Raw genomic sequence first — 18,395 nt, 5'->3', positions numbered from 1 at the left:
CATCTGTTGTAACTGTTATCCAGTCTGGCTCCTCTAGTGGGGTACCTCTTCCCAAATTCTCTGGAACACACCACCAATTTAGGACGTTTTTTAATTCTTGAGACAGAACCAACTTTTCTCGTAGGTTTTCTTGAGGATTTTTTACTTTCCTGAGCACAAAATTTTGTAATGGTCTTGAATGCCACCTTGACCATTTTACGATCTGGATTGTTGAAGACATCAATCCCATGATCTTCAAACACTGGCGCACTGAGACTACTTCCTGACTTCTGAAGTCTTCTATCGCCTGAATAATCTTCCTTTGTTTTAGAAGAGGAAGACTTACCAAATTCCTTTGTGTCTGGAAAAGAGCCCCTAAAAAGACGAGAGACTTTGATGGAACTAGACTGCTCTTTTCCAAATTCACTATCCAGCCGTGTAGCTCTAGCGATTCCAACACCCTCGTTGTTTGAATCTCTGCCTCTCTCTTTGTTCCTGCCGTTACCAGAATATCGTCTAAGTAATGAAAGACTGAAATTCCTTCCTTCCTTAACTCGGCTATTAATGTCACCAAAATCTTTGTGAACACTCTTGGGGATTGCGACAGGCCAAATGGGAGACATTTGAATTGCACATGTACCCCTCCCACTTCGAACCTCAGAAACTTTCTGTGGTCCTGACAAATTGGCACATGAAAATACGCATCCTTCAAGTCGATGTTGGTGAGCCAATCCCCAACCGAGATCGCCTGTATCACTGATGCTAGGGACTCCATCTTGAATTTCTTTTTTTGTAGAAATTTGTTTAGCCTCCTCATGTCTAATACTGGCCTCATAGCGCCTGAAGCCTTCTTCACTAGGAACAATCTTGAATAAAACCCCCTTCTTTGTTCGAAAGGAGGAACGACTTCTATTGCCTCGGAAGCAAATAGCTGATCCATGTACTCCTGGAACAGACCTTGCGCTTCTTCTGACTCTTGCAAGGATGAAGTTACAAAATAATCTTCTTTGGGAATTCTTGAAAACTCTAAACAAAAACCTCTTTCTATTGTATCGCATACCCAGCGATCCTGAATGTTTCTGGCCCAGACCTGAGCGAATAGCGCCAATCTGCCTCCTACTTTCGTCTGAGCCAAGACACCCTCATTGCTGCTGAGCCGTTGAGCCTGAGGTGGAGAAACCTCTCGATCTCCTGAAATTGCCTCTTGAGCTTTGACGGCCCGATCTCCAAGACGACTGTCTGTTAAATTCTTTCCCTGGCTTATATTGTTTGGATGTTCTAAATGATCTCTCCTTCTCTCTGTGAAAAGATGTATCAAACCTCATCCTTTTGTTTCTTCCTTCCTGAGGAAGGAACACACTTTTTCCTCCAGATACTTTCTTGATGATTGAATCCAATCTCTCTCCAAACAACATTTCTCCCTCAAATGGTAGTTGGCATAAGTTGGATTTCGAGGCTGCATCTGCTGCCCAAGGTTTAAGCCACAACGCTCTCCTTGCTGCCACCGACAGTGCCATAGATCTTGCCATAAAGTGGACTAGATCAATAGAAGCTTCTGACATAAAATCAACTGCCAACTTACAGTCAGCCAGCATTTCCAACACTTTAGGTCTTTTTACATTAGACGTGATTGCTTCTTCTACCTCAGCTAGCCACACTTTTAAGGCTCGCGAAACTGAAGTAAGCGCCACTGCCGGTCTACAGGCTGCCCCTGCTGCTCCAAAAGATTTTTTAAGATTAAATTCCATCTTTTTCTCCATCGGTTCTCTGAAAGCTGCCGCATCATCCACCGGTAAGGTGGTCTTTCTTGCCAGTCTCACAACCGCTGCATCCACCTTAGGGGATGAATCCCAAAATTTCGAATCCTCTTCTGCAAATGGATATTTCTTAAGAAATTTTCCTGCAATCTGAGGTCTTTTTTCTGTTTTTTTCCATTCTGCCATAATAATATCTTTAATTGAGGCGTGAACTGGAAAGCATACCGACCTCTTCTTCAGAGACGGGAACAACTTATCAGCTGAAGATAATTTGGCAGGTTCCATGGGGAAGGTCAGAGTCTGCCTAACTGCTTTTATCAGAGGCTCGATCACTGCCAGATCAAAATTGGAGTCCTCCTCCATGTCAATCTCCCCTTCTTCCGAACCTAAAGGAGAATCTAATTCTGAATCTTCTGAAAGTTCTCCCTCCGAAACCTCAGAAAGGGAATCTATTTGTCTGGAGTAACCATGTCTTGCCCTCTTTTTAGAAGTTGCTACTTCCTGAAAACCTTGCACCACCGCTTGCTTAATGACCGCAGCCAAAGATTCAGCAAAAGCTTGATTTTCAAGAGAAGCTGACACTCCTGGTTCTCCTGGAGCTTGAACTGACGTAGCCTTTTCTGGCGTTTTGTCTTTCTTCTCAGTGGCAGGAAGGCTGTGTAATTATATAGAAAAAACAAATATTAACCTCCTGCATGATTCTCTCTCTCTCTTAGCACACAGGCATTAGGATACGTCTCACCTTTTCCCTTTGGGGTGAGGTGGTTTGCCCGGCATTCCCGACTCCATAGAGGTGCTGCATAAAAACAAACTTTTAGTCTATCTCCTGGACAAACAAAAATATCCTGGCAGCATAATACTACTGCACATACCTGTATCAGCAGAATAACAGGCTCCTGCAGGACCCAGCGTCACAAGTAGTAAAGAGACTATTAAAGAAGGGCATCCCTGCCTACCTGAACGCACTAAAATACTGTTTGGCGCATCTCAGGCGCGAAAACCCGCACTTCCGGTTCGCCATGCTGCCAGATTCCAAAATGGCGCCTGAGGTACTTCCGCCCATACGGCGCTCCGCATCCAGCCCAGTGTAGGAAACTCTCGCGGTCGTTGTGACGTCACTTCCGGTTTCGGCGCCACACTGCGCAACACCTCCTTCGCCTCCCTAACCCGCATACTACGGGAGGTACGGCTGGACACAGGATGCCTCCATGCAAACGCCTGGTCCCTCCCTTGCTAACCCCAACTCAGGGGGAGCTACTGGGACCTCAGCAACTGTAAGGGGGAACCGAGAGAGAGAGCAGAGAGCCCCCTTACTGCTGGGAATAATCCACCTGCACCATCAGCCCGTGGACAGGAAAAAAAGACAGTGAGTATAAGGGGGCGGGCGCTTTTAATTGCTTGGGGAGGATCCTGTCCATTGGCCTGGTGAGTGGATTTAACCCATTGGTGAATGGCTGCCATGGGTGACTAGGAAATGTGAGTTTTCACCAAAAAAAATAACCTTGAATTTTCGTGTGGAAAACACAATTTGATTTTTAATAATTAACCCCCTAACATTTGACCTTTGATAAAAAAAAACTCGGAATTTTAAAAAAATAAAACGATAACCTAGAAAACACAGAAAGCAGATACATTTAAGCCATAGAAAAACACTTAAAATAATTAAGAGAAAGAAAAATCTATTAGTGTTTTGAAAACAGCTGCAATGAAAACAGCGTTTGGAAGGTAAACCGATTGTTTAATGAAAAAACACCTTTGTAAATACTCTGATCAGTATTAATTCACACATAAGGAAAAAACTGCATATAAATACTCATTTTTTACATCAATATTTACACCTGTTTTTGCCCAGAAATATTCTAAACACCTTTGTAAATGTGCCCAAAATGGTGCACAGACAATTGGACAATTGTAGGGCAGCTAAGCAGGCATGAATGTCGTTCGAGACAGTATTCATTAAAAAAGTGTGAAAGATGGAGGAAAAGAGCTTGTGGAGTCCAAAACAGAGATTTACTGGAGATGAAGACTAGATTATTGAAGAGAATAAACTATGCCTGACATGTTTTGAATGTCATATTGTCACTTTCCACTTAAAAAAACCCAAGAAAGCGGAAATTTGAAATTCATAGAATTTGGCAAAATATCTTTTTTAGTATGAATTTCAAATTATGTAAGTATCTAACAGGTTCTGGTTTGAAAGAAAAAGACATAAAGCATGATATTGTTTGACAGTTATCAGATTTATTTATTTTTTTATAGACATTAACTGGCTAAAGGAAAATAAGGCATGCAAAGATGCTGTTGGAGGCCTTCATGGCAAATCAATTTCACAGACATATAATAGCAATTGCTTTGTCTTACAGAAATCTTTTTAATATTACATTTCCAAAAACTGAAAATAAACTTAACATATAATAGTATATACATATATACTGATGTGATGTTCACAACAGCAGCTTGAAATGAGATCCAACAGATTAACATCAGATTTAACAATACAAAAACAAACTCGAAATTCAGAAGAATTTGCTCTATTTTACTATAAAGAGAGATTTCGCTTTTAATAATTCCATACTCAAAATGTCCTTTTGGCTAGATTTGAAAATATTGATAGTAAAGATTTGGTTAATAGAAAACACAAGTTAGAAGCATGTTGTATTAAAATAAGCAGGGACATTGTAGCAAAGCAATTATAGTAAAAAAAGAAGTTCACTCTATACTGTATAGGTTTCTGGAATTGACTCGTTTAATGTCATATTGGTAATAAAGTTACAGAATAATTTCCTTATATGTTATTTCTGGAGTCAGTTCTTTGTATTCATTTTCGTTTAAGACTTCATAATAATTACCAGGGAAGATAACGTAGCCAGATCCCTTGGCTTCCCTATATTCAGAAACCTCTCTCTCTAGTTTTTCCAGACTCCGCTCCTGCCTTCGACACTTTTGGTTAGCGATCTTCAGCTTTTTCCTGAGTTTGTCAACTTGTTCTTCAAGCTGCTGTATCCTTCTCCTCTGATGAACTGTATCTTCCACTGTATAATTGTGGTCACAAATGACTGCAATGTGACTTGGTGTATACAGAGGAGGGAGTAGCAATCCAATAGCAGGGTCTATTTCAGGAACAGCAGGGACTGGTTCAGGTTCAGCTGGCAGTTGCTCTTTTTTAACAGCTTTTCCACTCTATGGGAAAAATAATAATATATATTAATTTACAAAGCATTTACATATTCTGTGGCACTGTACAGAGATTTAAGTGCATACCTCACTGTAAAGAGAAAAGCATTCCAAACACAGACTATGGGGCATATTTATCATGCTGTGTATAAAGTGGAGTGAAGCATTAACAGTGATGTTGCCCACAACAACCAATCAGCAATTAGATTTTTTTCCTCCACTCACTATGACTTAATGTCATCTCTTACTTTTAATTTCTCTCTCTTTGTTGTTTTCCCCCTCTTTCTGACAACAACTGCAGTGATTACATAATCTGATAACATTTCATAAGGTGCCTTTGTGCCCAAGGCAACTTTCTTAATATATTTCCACATTATGTGATAATCAAGCCAGTGAATTACAACTAGCAGAGTCTAACTGACATTCATGGAGCAAACAATCTTACAGAGCAGAGGCTCATATAGGTGTGGTCTGGAACAAAAAGCTGTTGAAGTCTAATATGCACCTTTCTTACCTGGTTTCTATATATAAACCAGTGTGGGAAGTTAATTAACTGTAATGTAACCCAGACTGCAGCTCCTTCAAATGCTATTAATTATACTTGCAAGCCTTTACTTGAAGAACGCAAGTTGGGATGCACAAAGTGAAATGACTAAGATTATTTATTAAAAAGAATGACATAAAAAGAACAACCTGAAACTTATTGTACTGAACACAACAGATTTATAGTGCAGATTTGCACCAATAAAAAATGAAACTGAAAAGGAGCCTGCTCCAACAAGATTACTTTTGGTTAAAGGGATTCGGTCATGATTTTTATGATGAAGTTTTTGTTTCTAAATTACACTGTTTACACTGCAAATAATTCACTCTACAATATAAAATTAAATTCCTGAACCAGAAAGTGTATTTTTTTCAAGTTGTAATAGCACTTCAATAGCTGAGATGGTGGCACTGTCCCTCTAAATTATGAAGCAATTAATTGTAGTGCGCACAAAGAATTTTGTGGGAAGACAAATAATTTGTAATTCTGACCTGCACACAGGGGTTTGAAAAGTGTGCAGAAGAGAAGTTTTTTTTTTCTACACAGTGAGAGGGGCTGGGCAGAAGAACAGACATTTTTATATTTATTAGCAAGTACAGTTTAATAATGGCTCCAGCCTCAGATGCTGATCTACAGCTAGACTCATATACATTTCAACCCTTGGAATGACACAGGAGAAGGAATGGTTAAAGGAAATCAAGCAGGAAAAAAATGATAGCAAAATATATGAGAGATACAGACGAAAACTAATTGATGAGACGTTCATATGTGTGTGTTTGCATATTAGTTTACTTCTGTGTTCATTTGTATGGCGTCTATAAGGGAGAGCAAAGTGTTAAAGGAGAAGCATGTCATAGGAATGGAAGAGTGTGTGTGTTTGAATGGGGGGGTATGTCAATTTAAGGGCACACCTGCGCAAAATATGTTGAGGACAAGTGAGTTGTGGGGCACATCACCTTTGTTTTATTTTGTAGAGACTCCAGTGGGAGGATTGTGTGTGACCTGTAAAGTCAGGTAGATAGAGACACTGCTGCTGGGAAAAGTTTGTGGAAGTGCTGGTATCACACACAATGAGGTTGATCTGCTGGATTGTTTATTTTGAAAAAGATCTGCTTACTCTCTGCCTGAAATACACAGGCTAAAAGCAGTGGAACCAACGCTCTGTCTGCCTTTGGCCTCAGAGTTTCTAAAGCTAATGGACTACTGCTACACAAATATATTTAACCTCTCATAGAGGAATATGGAGGATAACATAGGTAATGTAAAAGTATGAGGCAAATATTTTTATGGCAAAATGTTAAATAAAATGTTATGATATATGCTAGAAAGGTTTAATTTCTGGTGTATATCTCTTTGGGTGCGACTATGGAAATCTTATCAAGTATGCAGCAGTAGTATCAGTGGCATGTGGATGTCGGCATGTTTTAAGTCATATATTGGTATATGAATGTTGTGTGTGTGCAAGAGTTGAGAGGGAGGAAGATGTTAGTATAAGATTGCAAAAGATGAAAGATCCTAGATTTATTGCAGGTTTATGTTATTAAGTGCTTGAAAATCTTTGAAACATCACCACGATTTATCTCTGTAAATTTGATCAGTTTTGGAAAGCGTTCCTTGATTTTCTTACCTTTTTCTTTATTTCCATATGTGCAAATATTGTTGGCACAGCATTATCCTTAAGAAGTTTATTGTTGCACTCTCTTTTAAAACAATCGGCTGAAAAATGGTCAGAGCAAATGCTACTGTACTTTGTTGGTTTAAACTCAGCTCTTCGTACAGCAGCTTCCCATTTCTTGCAGAGTAGCGGACGTTTCAGGGGAAACCTATTGGGGCCAAAAAAAAAAAAAAAGCACATTTACACTGTATGCAAAAGAACAACAATTAAAGCGGCAGAACTCTGTAGAGGAATTAACCAACATATAAAGCCAAATATGTATGCAAATACTGAAAGGTTTATATTTAAATTAGATCTTTGCTACATAGCTTTGCAGAATCTAGAACAGTCTAAGTCAGTGCTGAGCAACCACACCACGCCTATGATTAAATGCCCAGGAGGGGCACAAAATGCATCAGGCTTTTTGCAACACAATAAGATGTAATCCTTTTTTTTTTAATAAAACTTTTTTTAAGCAGCATTTTTTTCAACTGAGGTCTGGTTGATTATACCCCTCTTGTACTTCATGTTTACAGTGTTAAGCAACATCTTAAATGTTAAGGGCTTCATATTTGGGCTCTGATAAATCAAAAAGACTGTTGGTTACTAGCACAATACAGTACCTTCCACAATGAAGGGTTGAATGCAGCCTCTAGGCCGCCTTCTGGTCTAAAGCAGGGGCCTTCGTTATTTGAAAATTAGCCATACTGGAGGTATGGTTTTGGCTGGACGGCATGCCACCCCTAAGATCTTGCCGTCCTAGGCCCGGGCCTTTGTGGCCTCACTACAAAGGCCCGGGCCTAGGACGGCAAGATCTTAGGGGCAGCATGCAATCCAGCCACAACCTAAGCGCACTGAGTACTCCTGGTGTACTCCTATATACGTAATCCCCTGTGTTTCGGCACATACACGCACTCCAGCGTTGAGAGGTTGGTAGGACTAAGCGGCCTGGGGCGCCCAAGCCCAAAATCCAGGCCTGAGGAGTATTATATAAAAGCCCAACTTTAAAGTAGCAAAGTGGTCATAGTAACCCATACAGCTATGGGATCTGTTATCTTAAAACCCGTTATCCCAAAAGCTCCAAATTACAACATTATTTCCTTGTACTTGATACTAAGATATAATTCATTAATTTTTTGGAGTGAAAACAATCCTGTTGGGGCTTAATTAATGTTTAAATTAATTATTGCTGATTTAAGGTATGAAGATCCAAATTACAGAAGGACCCCTTATCCGGAGAACCCCAAAGTCCCGAGAATTCAGGATAACAGGTCCCATTCCTGTATATTTCTCTCTCTTTAAGGGCTGGACTCCGCAAGCATTTTTCGTTGGATCGGCGCCCGCGACAAAACCGGCAGGAGGGAGTTGCAGTCAACATACAATTGGACTGAAGGCAAAGTCGCACGTACATCCGACGCACAAAAACGCAGAAAGCAGCGTCTTCATCCGACAGTCTGACCGTGTCGTTTTTACCTGCGACTTTTCGTCCACTTGTATCGTGACGCCTGCGACTCTGTCCGTCGCTGGCCGCCAATCAGGAGAAAAAAAGCTCATGGAGTCCAGCCCTAACAGGAGGATGCACTGTTTTGCAGAAAAAGTGGCTGCCCTGATATTGCTGCAGTCCAGCCTGTCCCCTATAAATGTTAATGCGTATAAGCAAAATATGGACCGAGTCCGTGAATGACGCTTCTTTTGCCTTTCAAAACTCAAGCGTTACATTTACTCATTTGGTATGATACAATCAAGCTTAAAGAAAGTTATTCTGCCCGACTTTGGCTCTATTTACTTCACAACAACCCCAATAAGTGGATGCCACTCACACACTGTTTTACACAAGTGAAGGCCGCGCACCCTCAGCCTGTATCACGTGGTATCGGCAAAGCCTAGCGTTAGAACAAGCATCGAAGTTCGCGCATGCGTTTCTCGCTTTCAGGGGACCGGGAATACGATCCAGCTAAATATTGCCTGGCAAAGCGCACAAATACACTCACTTGTGAAAGGAGATGGGTTTATCTTTATCGTAGCGATTCTTGCAACCGTAAGCTGAGCACGATTGCACCATGTTGCGTGGCGCGCCCAGTTTCTTTAGATACTGACGGTGCCGCCCGCCTTATTGCGCCTTGAAAAACACAAAGGGTTTTCCGAAGGCTGCTTACGTTTCTCGATATGATATTTCGCTGGCTATTGGGTGGCGAGCGGTACCTAATTAATTTACAGTAATTTTGCAGAGAGTGTTGGTGAATTGCGCTCCTCCCGGGTCCAAGATGGCTGACATCGCTTCAGGTTGGCGTCACATTCGCTGAGAGTGAGGTGGATTCCTATTCGCTAGTGTGTACCACGTGGTGGAATGTTTGCTCCGCCTAGTCTTGTTTTTACGTAGTAATTGATTTAGGTAGCCTGGGTTGCTTTATGTTTCTGTACTAAAAAAGTAGATGTGAGTGAAAGTGTATGTGGGCCTTAAAGTGAGACTCGCACTAAAAAACGACTTTTTAAAATATGAATGTACATTAAAAGTTACCTATAGGTCGTGCTTGATCGTTTTTGCTGAGAGGATTATTTCTGTAAATTGTTGAAGTTTCTAACCTGACTGTTCCACCTCATACAGGAACATGGGCCATCAGGCAGTAATGGTATTTGCAAATGCAATTTTATAATAGATGTAAATAAGAGTTTAATTTCTGGTGTCAGTATCTCTTTAATTTAATTTTTTTAAAAAAACTTTTATCAGGTTGAGTAGCAAGGACTGTGGAGAAAGTAGGGGCTTACGACTTTGTCCCTTTATATGGTCATAGATCTCCTAGGTCTGTTCAGATATCTTTATATTTATTTAGTTGCAGTGTATTTTAACTTAGCAAAAACAGGTTAATCGACTCAATGCACACCTCCCAACTGTCCCATTTTTAGAGGGACAGTCCCTCTTTTGACAGCTCAACCCACAGTCCCTCATTTGTACTGAAAAGTTCAGTTTTTCTCTGCACTGAACAGCCAGAAAAAGAAACAATGCTTCTAACTTAATTGGCTTTTGGCAGAGAGCCCAGAACAGCCACAGCAGCTGAAAAGATACTTTTGCAACAATTTCAAGATAAGCAAATAAGTAATTGTAACAATATAAGATAGCAGATCCCTTGGCAAATGTTAAACTCACAGCTTAAAGGGCAAGTCACCTTCATTAGCAAAACTAATAACTGAAAAAAACACAGAAATATGTTCAAACTTTCATAACCTGCCAAATTTTGTAAAATGAACTTGGTAATTATGGGGGTGTGGCCACAAAAATGGGCTAGGCGCACCAACTTTTTTCTCTCCCTATTTCCAAAATGTTGGGAGGTATGTTAATGAAGTCAGCCTTGGCACTGTGTAGAGGTAGTAGAGAAATTGGATTGTAAGCTCCACTGTGTAGATTGTAAGATCCACTGTGTGAATGAAAGCTCTGCCCAATGATTGGGTGCTGTGTAACCAATATGGCCATAATATTAATTATGCCTCATTGGAACCTGTTTGTTACAAGAAATAATGCAGCACATATCTCAAAATAATATTAAAAGTTAAGTCACTGTTGAATGGCTTGTATAAAATTACTCAGCCTGTATCCTTGGTTAGGGAACTCTTTTCTTGGTGCTTTCCAATCAGGGGTGATCCTGGCCATTCAGCCGCCTGAGGTGACCTTCCTTTTGCTGTCCCCCACCCCTGCTCACAGCACTCACCTTTTCAGCACCGGAGGGGGTCGGGGGTGGTCCACGGTGCTAGTGCAGGAAGCACAATTGTGTATTCTGTACTAGAAGAACCAAATTTCCGGGTTGAAAAACGGAAATTCGGCTCTCGGTTACCAGGAACGGCATTTTTGCCGCCCCTGGCAACCAGGGGCGCTGACGCGAGTGTCTCAACTCTTTTTGTGTATGGACAGACAATATCAGCAATCCTTTATCTCAAAGCCTTATGGTCATTGTAGTAATCTGCAATCATTATTTCTATAAAGCTCTGCAACAGAACATATGCTATGATTTTAAAAACTATGCAGTTAAGATTGCTGCCAGTTTCAAACATTGTATCGGATTTCTGGCCCATCTTGCTAAACATTCTCTCTAAAACATTGCATAATACCTTTTTGCAGCACTTAACAATGAATCAAGATTATGGCTTCTGTTGGATTGCTGCAAAAATTATGCCTTGGGTTAGCCCCCTGGGAATCATTGTTTAACTACCAAAATATCTGTATAACCAAATTACAATATTAGGTCAGTTTTAGTTGGAATCCTGAGTTTCCTTTGTTCTTGACTTTGTTATTTACATTATATTAGTGAATATAGTATACATCACAAGCCAAATCCCTCTAAAACTTATTGGCATATCATACTGTAAGACCTGCCAAGTGCAACACTTGAGAGTTACAAAAACTTTTTAAAGGGGGACATGACATCATATGAAATAATTTGAAATTATTTTCTACTGTGTTTGCTGAGCAAAATAAACTACTTATGCTATAAAAATGATGTTTCCTTTAAATCTTGTTGCCTTCAGTCTTGGAATGACACAATAACAGCAAGCAGGCATACACCATTTTGTGGACAGTGTTATTAAGGCAAGCATTGTATCATTCCCAAATCTTGTTTATGCACCAGAATGGGGGACCTGATGCACATGCCCGTACACTGGCTACACAATTACACAGCGAGGTGGAAGGGGAACCTAGGAAGTGTAGAATGAAAGGGAAAGTAATTGCCTGACACATACATGCTTGGTAAGCAATTCTTGATTGACAGCTGAGGTTTGTATATACTTCTATGACAGGTATGGATGTTTTAATTAAAAATGGTTTTATGTTTAATTCGTAAAGGAATTTTATTATACAGCTTTTTATGCCTGGGTGTCAGTCCTTTTTAAGTACTTTGCAGAGTGACCAGAGCACATTTACTATTAGGGCAGTGGGCGACCAGGGAGATTTGTCACCCTCGATAAAAATGCAAAACAGCAGGAGAAAACGCATCTCCTTTGGAAACGGCGGTGGTAAAGCTAACACACTGCTTTGTTCTTCCAAAGTTGCCTCGGGTGGAAACTTCAGTTGCTTTTACCGCCAGTGATTTTAGTTATTTCCAATTAGGATGCATTTTCAGGGAAGATTTGTTGCCCACAGTCTTGCATAAATAATTTTGGGTGACAAATCTCCCTGTTGGCCACTGCCCTTAAGTTTATCTTCAGACTTTGTGCCAGATTCAATTCACTGAGAAAAAGGTTAATTCATGGTTTATCACGTGAAAACAAGATTCAATTCGAGGTGGAAAAACTTTTCTCCAAATTCACTTCCTGTTTTATTGAATGTTGCCCATGAGTTTTCATGTGATAAACTCTTTTCTCACTGAATACAGTCTTTTATTTGGATCTGGATGCCCTTTTGGGCCGAGCCCCCTTAGCTTGTAAGAGGGATACAGTTCAGTGATATCTAACACCAGCATAGACCTTCAGTCTAACTCCCCAAACCCACCCACCCCCTTTTTGTCATGATTTAGAGAGCAGACAACAGCTTATTGACATTTGGGCCAAATCCCGGCAAGAACAAGCCAGTGTTAGGGCATCACTGGGCTATATTTAACACAGCTAGGGAATAAAAGGTACAGTAGTTAGCCTATTTATTTTAGTTTTGTTATTTATATAGCACTTTCACATTTATGCAGTTTTTTAAACCGATTCCCATCAGTCCCTGCACCAGAGGCGCTTACAATCTAAGGTCCCTATCACATTCACACATACTATGGTTGATTTCATCAGAAGCCAATTAAGGAAACATTACCCAGAGGAAACACATGCAAAAAGTACATACCCCTTGCATAAATCCAGCGCTACACTATTACATTTAAGGCCAGTGACACACGAGGACCAATTTTTGCCCAGATATCAGTCGGGGAGGCCCGTTGGAATGTCCCCATGCACAGGCAGATAAGCTTTACTCTAGTCCAGTGATCCCCAACCAGTGACTCGTGAGCAACATGTTGCTCTCCAACCCCTTGGATGTTGCTCCCAGTGGCCTCAAAGCAGGTGCTTATTTTTGAATTCCAGGCTTGGAGGCAAGTTTTGGTTTCATAAAAATCAGGTTCACTGCCAAACAGAGGTTGACAATCCACATAAGGGCTACCAAATGGCCAATCACAGCACTTTTTTTGGCACCCCAAGAACATTTTTCATGCTAGTGTTGCTCCTCAACTCCTTTTACTTCTGAATGTTGCTCACAGGTTCTAGTCATTCATCTTTTGTTCCACATATCTTACTTTATTAGCATATACTTTATATTCTGGCTTTGTTTCAAAAAAATATATTTTCAGCAATACAGAACATTTTTTTGGTTCTGATGATAACCTAAAATATGTCAGTTTATATACATTTACAGAATGCTGAAAAATTGTATGTAATGTAACATTTATCAACCACACTGCATGGCTTTTATCACACGAATATAACATTTGGTGAGGTCATACTGTTAGCTGCCAAAAAAACTGATGTCATGCAATTTGATAATGATTTTCATATGTGTTTTCTTTGGCTTCAGCCAAAATAACTTGAACATTATTCCATTACAAACTTACACTCAAGCATCTGATGGTTTAACTTTGCCAAATAGTCCCAATATTATGTTAGCTTTATTCCCAAGTACTAATATTTTTAATTCTTTCTTCCCTACATAATTAAACAGTAGTTTCAGAAAAGAAAAAAACATAAAATAATTGCATATCATTAAACTTCATTACATGACAAAGATCAAATCATAATTAAAAAGAATGTACATTATGTGATCATTTTATTGTTATAGTGATAACAACAATTGTTTTGCAATGGCTTAGATTGTAAGCCCTATGGTTTTTACAATGCTCTGAGGGGGAAATTTACTAAATTTACTCACCCCCTACACTAGTAGCTGGTCCATGTAGGTCACTGTAACGTGGGTTTGTCCCCGGGGTGCTAAGAGTGTGCACCTGCCACCAACCATCCAGTCTCTTAACCTTGCATTCCTCCACTGGTGGAGAAATCTGACTGGCCAGGTAACAAGGAGGGAGCTGGAGATCTGCGCCATGTAAGTATGTGCATCTTGCTCTCAACCCCAAGCCCACTCTCACTAGCACAGTAGTGAGAACTATGCAGTAGTGAGAACTATGCGAGCAGCCCGGAAGCCTGTGTCTGCCAGGACCTACCATAGGGTGTGGAAGACTTACCAGCAATGGTGTTCCTAGAAGAACAGGGACTTCGAACACTTTTCCAGTCTTCTAAATTTCCTGCAGGATGGACTTTCCATGGGGCTATCACTGGGATCCCTCAAGTCACAAATATCAGCGATATCCGTCTTATTCCAGATTGAGGGGTAGCTCCTCTGGCTCCCCCAATTCAAGCACCCACACCCACATGAGATCTTTCCTTGGTCCTGCGGGCTATGCAAGACCCACCATTCGAACAGTTGGCCTCTGTTTCTCTGCAGTGGCTCATCTGGAAGACTATGTTCCTACTGGCAATTGCTTCAGCAAAGAGGGTGTCTGAACTCAGTGCCCTATCGTGCAGAGCTCCCTTCCTTGTCTTCCACCAGGATAGGGCACTTCTTTGCACTGTACCATCCTTTCTTGCCAAGGTGGTCTCATCCTTTCACCTGAATCAGGAAATCACCATTCCAACCTTCTGCCCTTCGCCATCCAACCCAAAGGAGACGGCACTTCACTCCCTGGATCCTGTCCGGGTCCTCAAGTTGTACCTTCACAGGGTACAAGGTGCACGGAAAGCGAATGCCTTGTTCGTCTTGCCATCAAGGCCAAAGCGACGCACACAGGCCTCCGAAGCCACCATCTCAATCTGGATAAAACAGGCCATCCAACGAGTCTACACAGCATGGGGACAATCAACTTCACAAGGCTTTAAGACACATTCTAACAGAGGGATGAGCACTTTCTGGGCTTTCCAAAACTAAGCCTCAGCAGAACAGCTGTGCAAGGCAGCGATGTGGACATCTATCCTCTCATTTACAAAATTTTACCATTTTCACACCTTTGGGGCCTCTGACACACTCTTCGGTAAGAAGGTAAGAGGTAGCTATCCTTCCCACCCTATCTAAGCCTATCCTTCCCATCCTATATTAAGGGGACAGCTTTGGTATGTACACACTGTTCCTGTGTCCCCCCCAAGGCGACAATGGAGAAAAGGAGATTTTGTGTACTCACCGTTAAATCGCTTTCTCTTCAGTCGATTGGGGGACACAGGACTTCCCTCCCTGGATAGGGCTGTCAATACGAGTCAGACTAGTGGTCTGGTAAATACTCATTCAAGTTTGAGGTTAAATTATGATGACTTTGGTACAAGCTGAACTGGACTCCATCTGCTGGGGGTATAGCTGGCAGGGGAGGAGCTAGTTCTAGTGTTTCTATTTTTTCCATTGTGTCCTGCCTTATAGTGGTACCAGCTTTACCCCAGTGTTCCAGTGTCCCCCAAGCTACTGAACAGAAAGAGATTTAATGGTGAGTACACAAATTCTCCTTTTTTCATTCTTATTTTCTTTCCTTTTCCACCACTGTAGTGTGGGTAAAAATGCTTAATGCTTTACAGCATTTCCCACTATTGCTCTGTAAGTTTGAAGTGTATTCCTTAAGCAAAAATGTACATTCATGTTTTCTTTTGAACCACTTTTATTTAAAAACCTTTAAATAAAGAGGTAAAAAGAGGCATACATAATTGACAGCCAGTATCTATAATAATACGAGTTTCATGTATAATGAAATACTTCTAGTATACAGCTATATATGACTGGTCCCCTTTGATAAATAATTACATAACAAACTATTTCCACTGAAAAAGTGTGGTGTTGGGGAGCACCGACCATCAAGCACAGTGTATGGTGTGCAAGGCCAAATAATAACTATATACAAAAAAAGGAGAGAAAATGAAAGAGCTGGCCCTCAAAATTGCACCTTCCCATTTATAAACTCTGAATTAATCAGAAATATTGAAATTAAATTAAATGGCTAGTTAAAGATAATCTTTAACTAAAGATAGTTAAAGATAATTTTTAACTAGCCACAGAACTGTTATTTACCAGTACGGCAAGTTAGCCATTTGCTAATTTGGTTCACAATCAATACCTAATACCCACTAGGATTAATCAATCACTTGGTTAAACTGTTGCTCAGGACAACCCTCCCTTTACCCGGTCAATCAACGTCCTGTTTCCAGCTGTCTTTTTAAACATTTTTTGTTTGGACATCAATTTTAAATGCTGATTAAAGGTTATGTTTGAATTTTAATACTTCTGAATAATTTTGAGTTTATATATGGGAAGGTGCAATTGTGAGGGCCAGCTCTTTCATTTTCTCTCCTTTTTTTGTATATTTCCACTAAAAGAAAACAGTACTTCCACTGAAAGAGGTATTGGCAGATGTTTGGCAAATAGCAATGTTTCATGTAAGTGACATTCTGTTTCATAATAATACTACGAATTATGTGTTCTTAACTGGAAAACACAGAATTCATGATATTACAGGATGTTTCTAGTATTTAAATGAACTGCCCCAAGATCAGAGTGTGCAGATGGATTTCTCTTACATCACTTAGCCTTCTCACAGGGGAATAGGAGGACCATTTGGCAAGGACCCCACCTCAAAGGAAAATGTCATGTGATGTGAACAAGTTGCACTTTTATAAGCTACTTTTTTCAAAGACTTCTCACAAATGTCAACTTTGGACCATATATATATATATATATATATATATATATATATATATATATATATATATATATATATATATATATATATATAGTCACTACAAGAGGTCCTCTGCACTCAACCCATTATCAATATATTTAAGACAGAGACATTTTGTGCATACTGCTACTAAAAAATGCCTTACCCTTTAAACAACACAGGGATTGTTTGTCCATATATTGCAATATATTTAAGATGGCCAACTACGTCAAAGTCATCCCATATCTGGCCAGTCCTACGCTTAATTTTCATCTGATTCATTAAGAATTCAATTGCTTAATTATACATTTTACAAAGGGACTAAGTTTTACCTGCAACTTACTAGCTGCTTTCAAAGTATAACTCCCAAACTTGGCTGCCCTTTTATTAGACACCAGTGGGATCACCTGACTATAGCTGGGAAGGGTGGGAGCTACAACATGGAGCTGGTCACTGCTCCTGTATAACTATAACAAACAAGGGAAAGTTGTGCTCACCACTATTTTTTAAAACCATTATGCGGGGGTGCAATGAGGGTGTGACCACAAAATACATATAGTCAACTACAAGAGGTCCTCTGCACTCAACCCATTATCAATATATAACTTAGTCCCTTTGTAAAATGTATAATTAAGCAATTGAATTCTTAATGAATCAGATGAAAATTAAGCATAGGACTGGCCAGATATGGGATGACTTTGACGTAGTTGGCCAGCTTAAATATATTGCAATAAATGGACAAACAATCCCTGTGTTGTTTAAAGGGTAAGGCATTTTTTAGTAGCAGTATGCACAAAATGTCTCTGTCTTAAATATATTGATAATGGGTTGAGTGCAGAGGACCTCTTGTAGTTGACTATATGTATTTTGTGGTCACACCCTCATTGCACCCCTGCCATAGTGGTGAGCACAACTTTCCCATATATATATATATATGTGTATATATATATATATATATATTATATATAATATATATATATATATATATATATATATATATATATATATAAATAGATATATATATATAGATATATATATAGTGTAAAAAGTTTTTTAAACCACCTATCACCATCTTACACAGTTTGACTGAACAGAGTGGGTTTCAGTTCAAGGTTTTTATATTTACATGGCTTTTTTGCCATTCAGGTTAATGGAGTTCACATTGCCTATAGGTGTAGCATTGAGGTGTAATTTTGACAGAAATTCTGCTGCAGCTCTACTGGGGGGCACCAGAGCTCTTACTTACAACTTGTACATCAAAGGGGAAGCTCGATATTTTCTAAGAGGCACTCGTTTTACAATATTCTTTGTGGTTTATTTGTTTGGTGTAATATTAACAATGCTTGTTTATTAATAAATATGGAACTTACAACTTTTAAAAAGTTCAGGTGAAAATGGATGGTATAGCACAGGTGCATCATAATGATGATTCCAGAAAATATAAAAAAAATGTAGTGTATTCCTTTTGAATATAAATAGAGCAGAGCCTTCACATACTTATGTAACCTGGTCATCAAGAATACATAAAAATAAAATAGGGATTCACTACTATTTTATACAGACTGCTTGGAAACTCCTATAGA

General features: G+C 39.8%; 2 protein-coding genes across 2 annotated transcripts; both read right to left on the bottom strand.

Annotated features, from left to right (window-relative positions):
- Positions 1-1,121: 1,121 nt before the first annotated feature.
- Positions 1,122-3,210, bottom strand: LOC121393796. Its single transcript, XM_041563317.1, has 2 exons — positions 2,479-3,210; positions 1,122-2,391 (listed from the first exon to the last, which is right to left on the bottom strand). Exons 1-2 carry the CDS (start codon positions 2,523-2,525, stop codon positions 1,122-1,124), a joined length of 1,317 nt encoding a protein of 438 aa, XP_041419251.1. The 5' UTR covers positions 2,526-3,210.
- A 747-nt stretch (positions 3,211-3,957) lies between these two features.
- Positions 3,958-9,374, bottom strand: thap1.L (THAP domain containing, apoptosis associated protein 1 L homeolog). The gene is made up of 3 exons (NM_001095023.2): positions 9,100-9,374; positions 7,082-7,277; positions 3,958-4,916 (listed from the first exon to the last, which is right to left on the bottom strand). Exons 1-3 carry the CDS (start codon positions 9,168-9,170, stop codon positions 4,506-4,508), a joined length of 678 nt encoding a protein of 225 aa, NP_001088492.1. The 5' UTR covers positions 9,171-9,374; the 3' UTR covers positions 3,958-4,505.
- Between the last annotated feature and the right edge of the window lie 9,021 nt (positions 9,375-18,395).

This window comes from Xenopus laevis, chromosome 1L, assembly GCF_017654675.1.
Source record: "Xenopus laevis strain J_2021 chromosome 1L, Xenopus_laevis_v10.1, whole genome shotgun sequence".
NCBI classification, from domain to species: Eukaryota; Metazoa; Chordata; class Amphibia; order Anura; family Pipidae; genus Xenopus; species Xenopus laevis.
The sequence above is the reverse complement of the archived record's forward strand: the minus strand, read 5'-3'. Positions and strand labels throughout refer to the sequence as shown.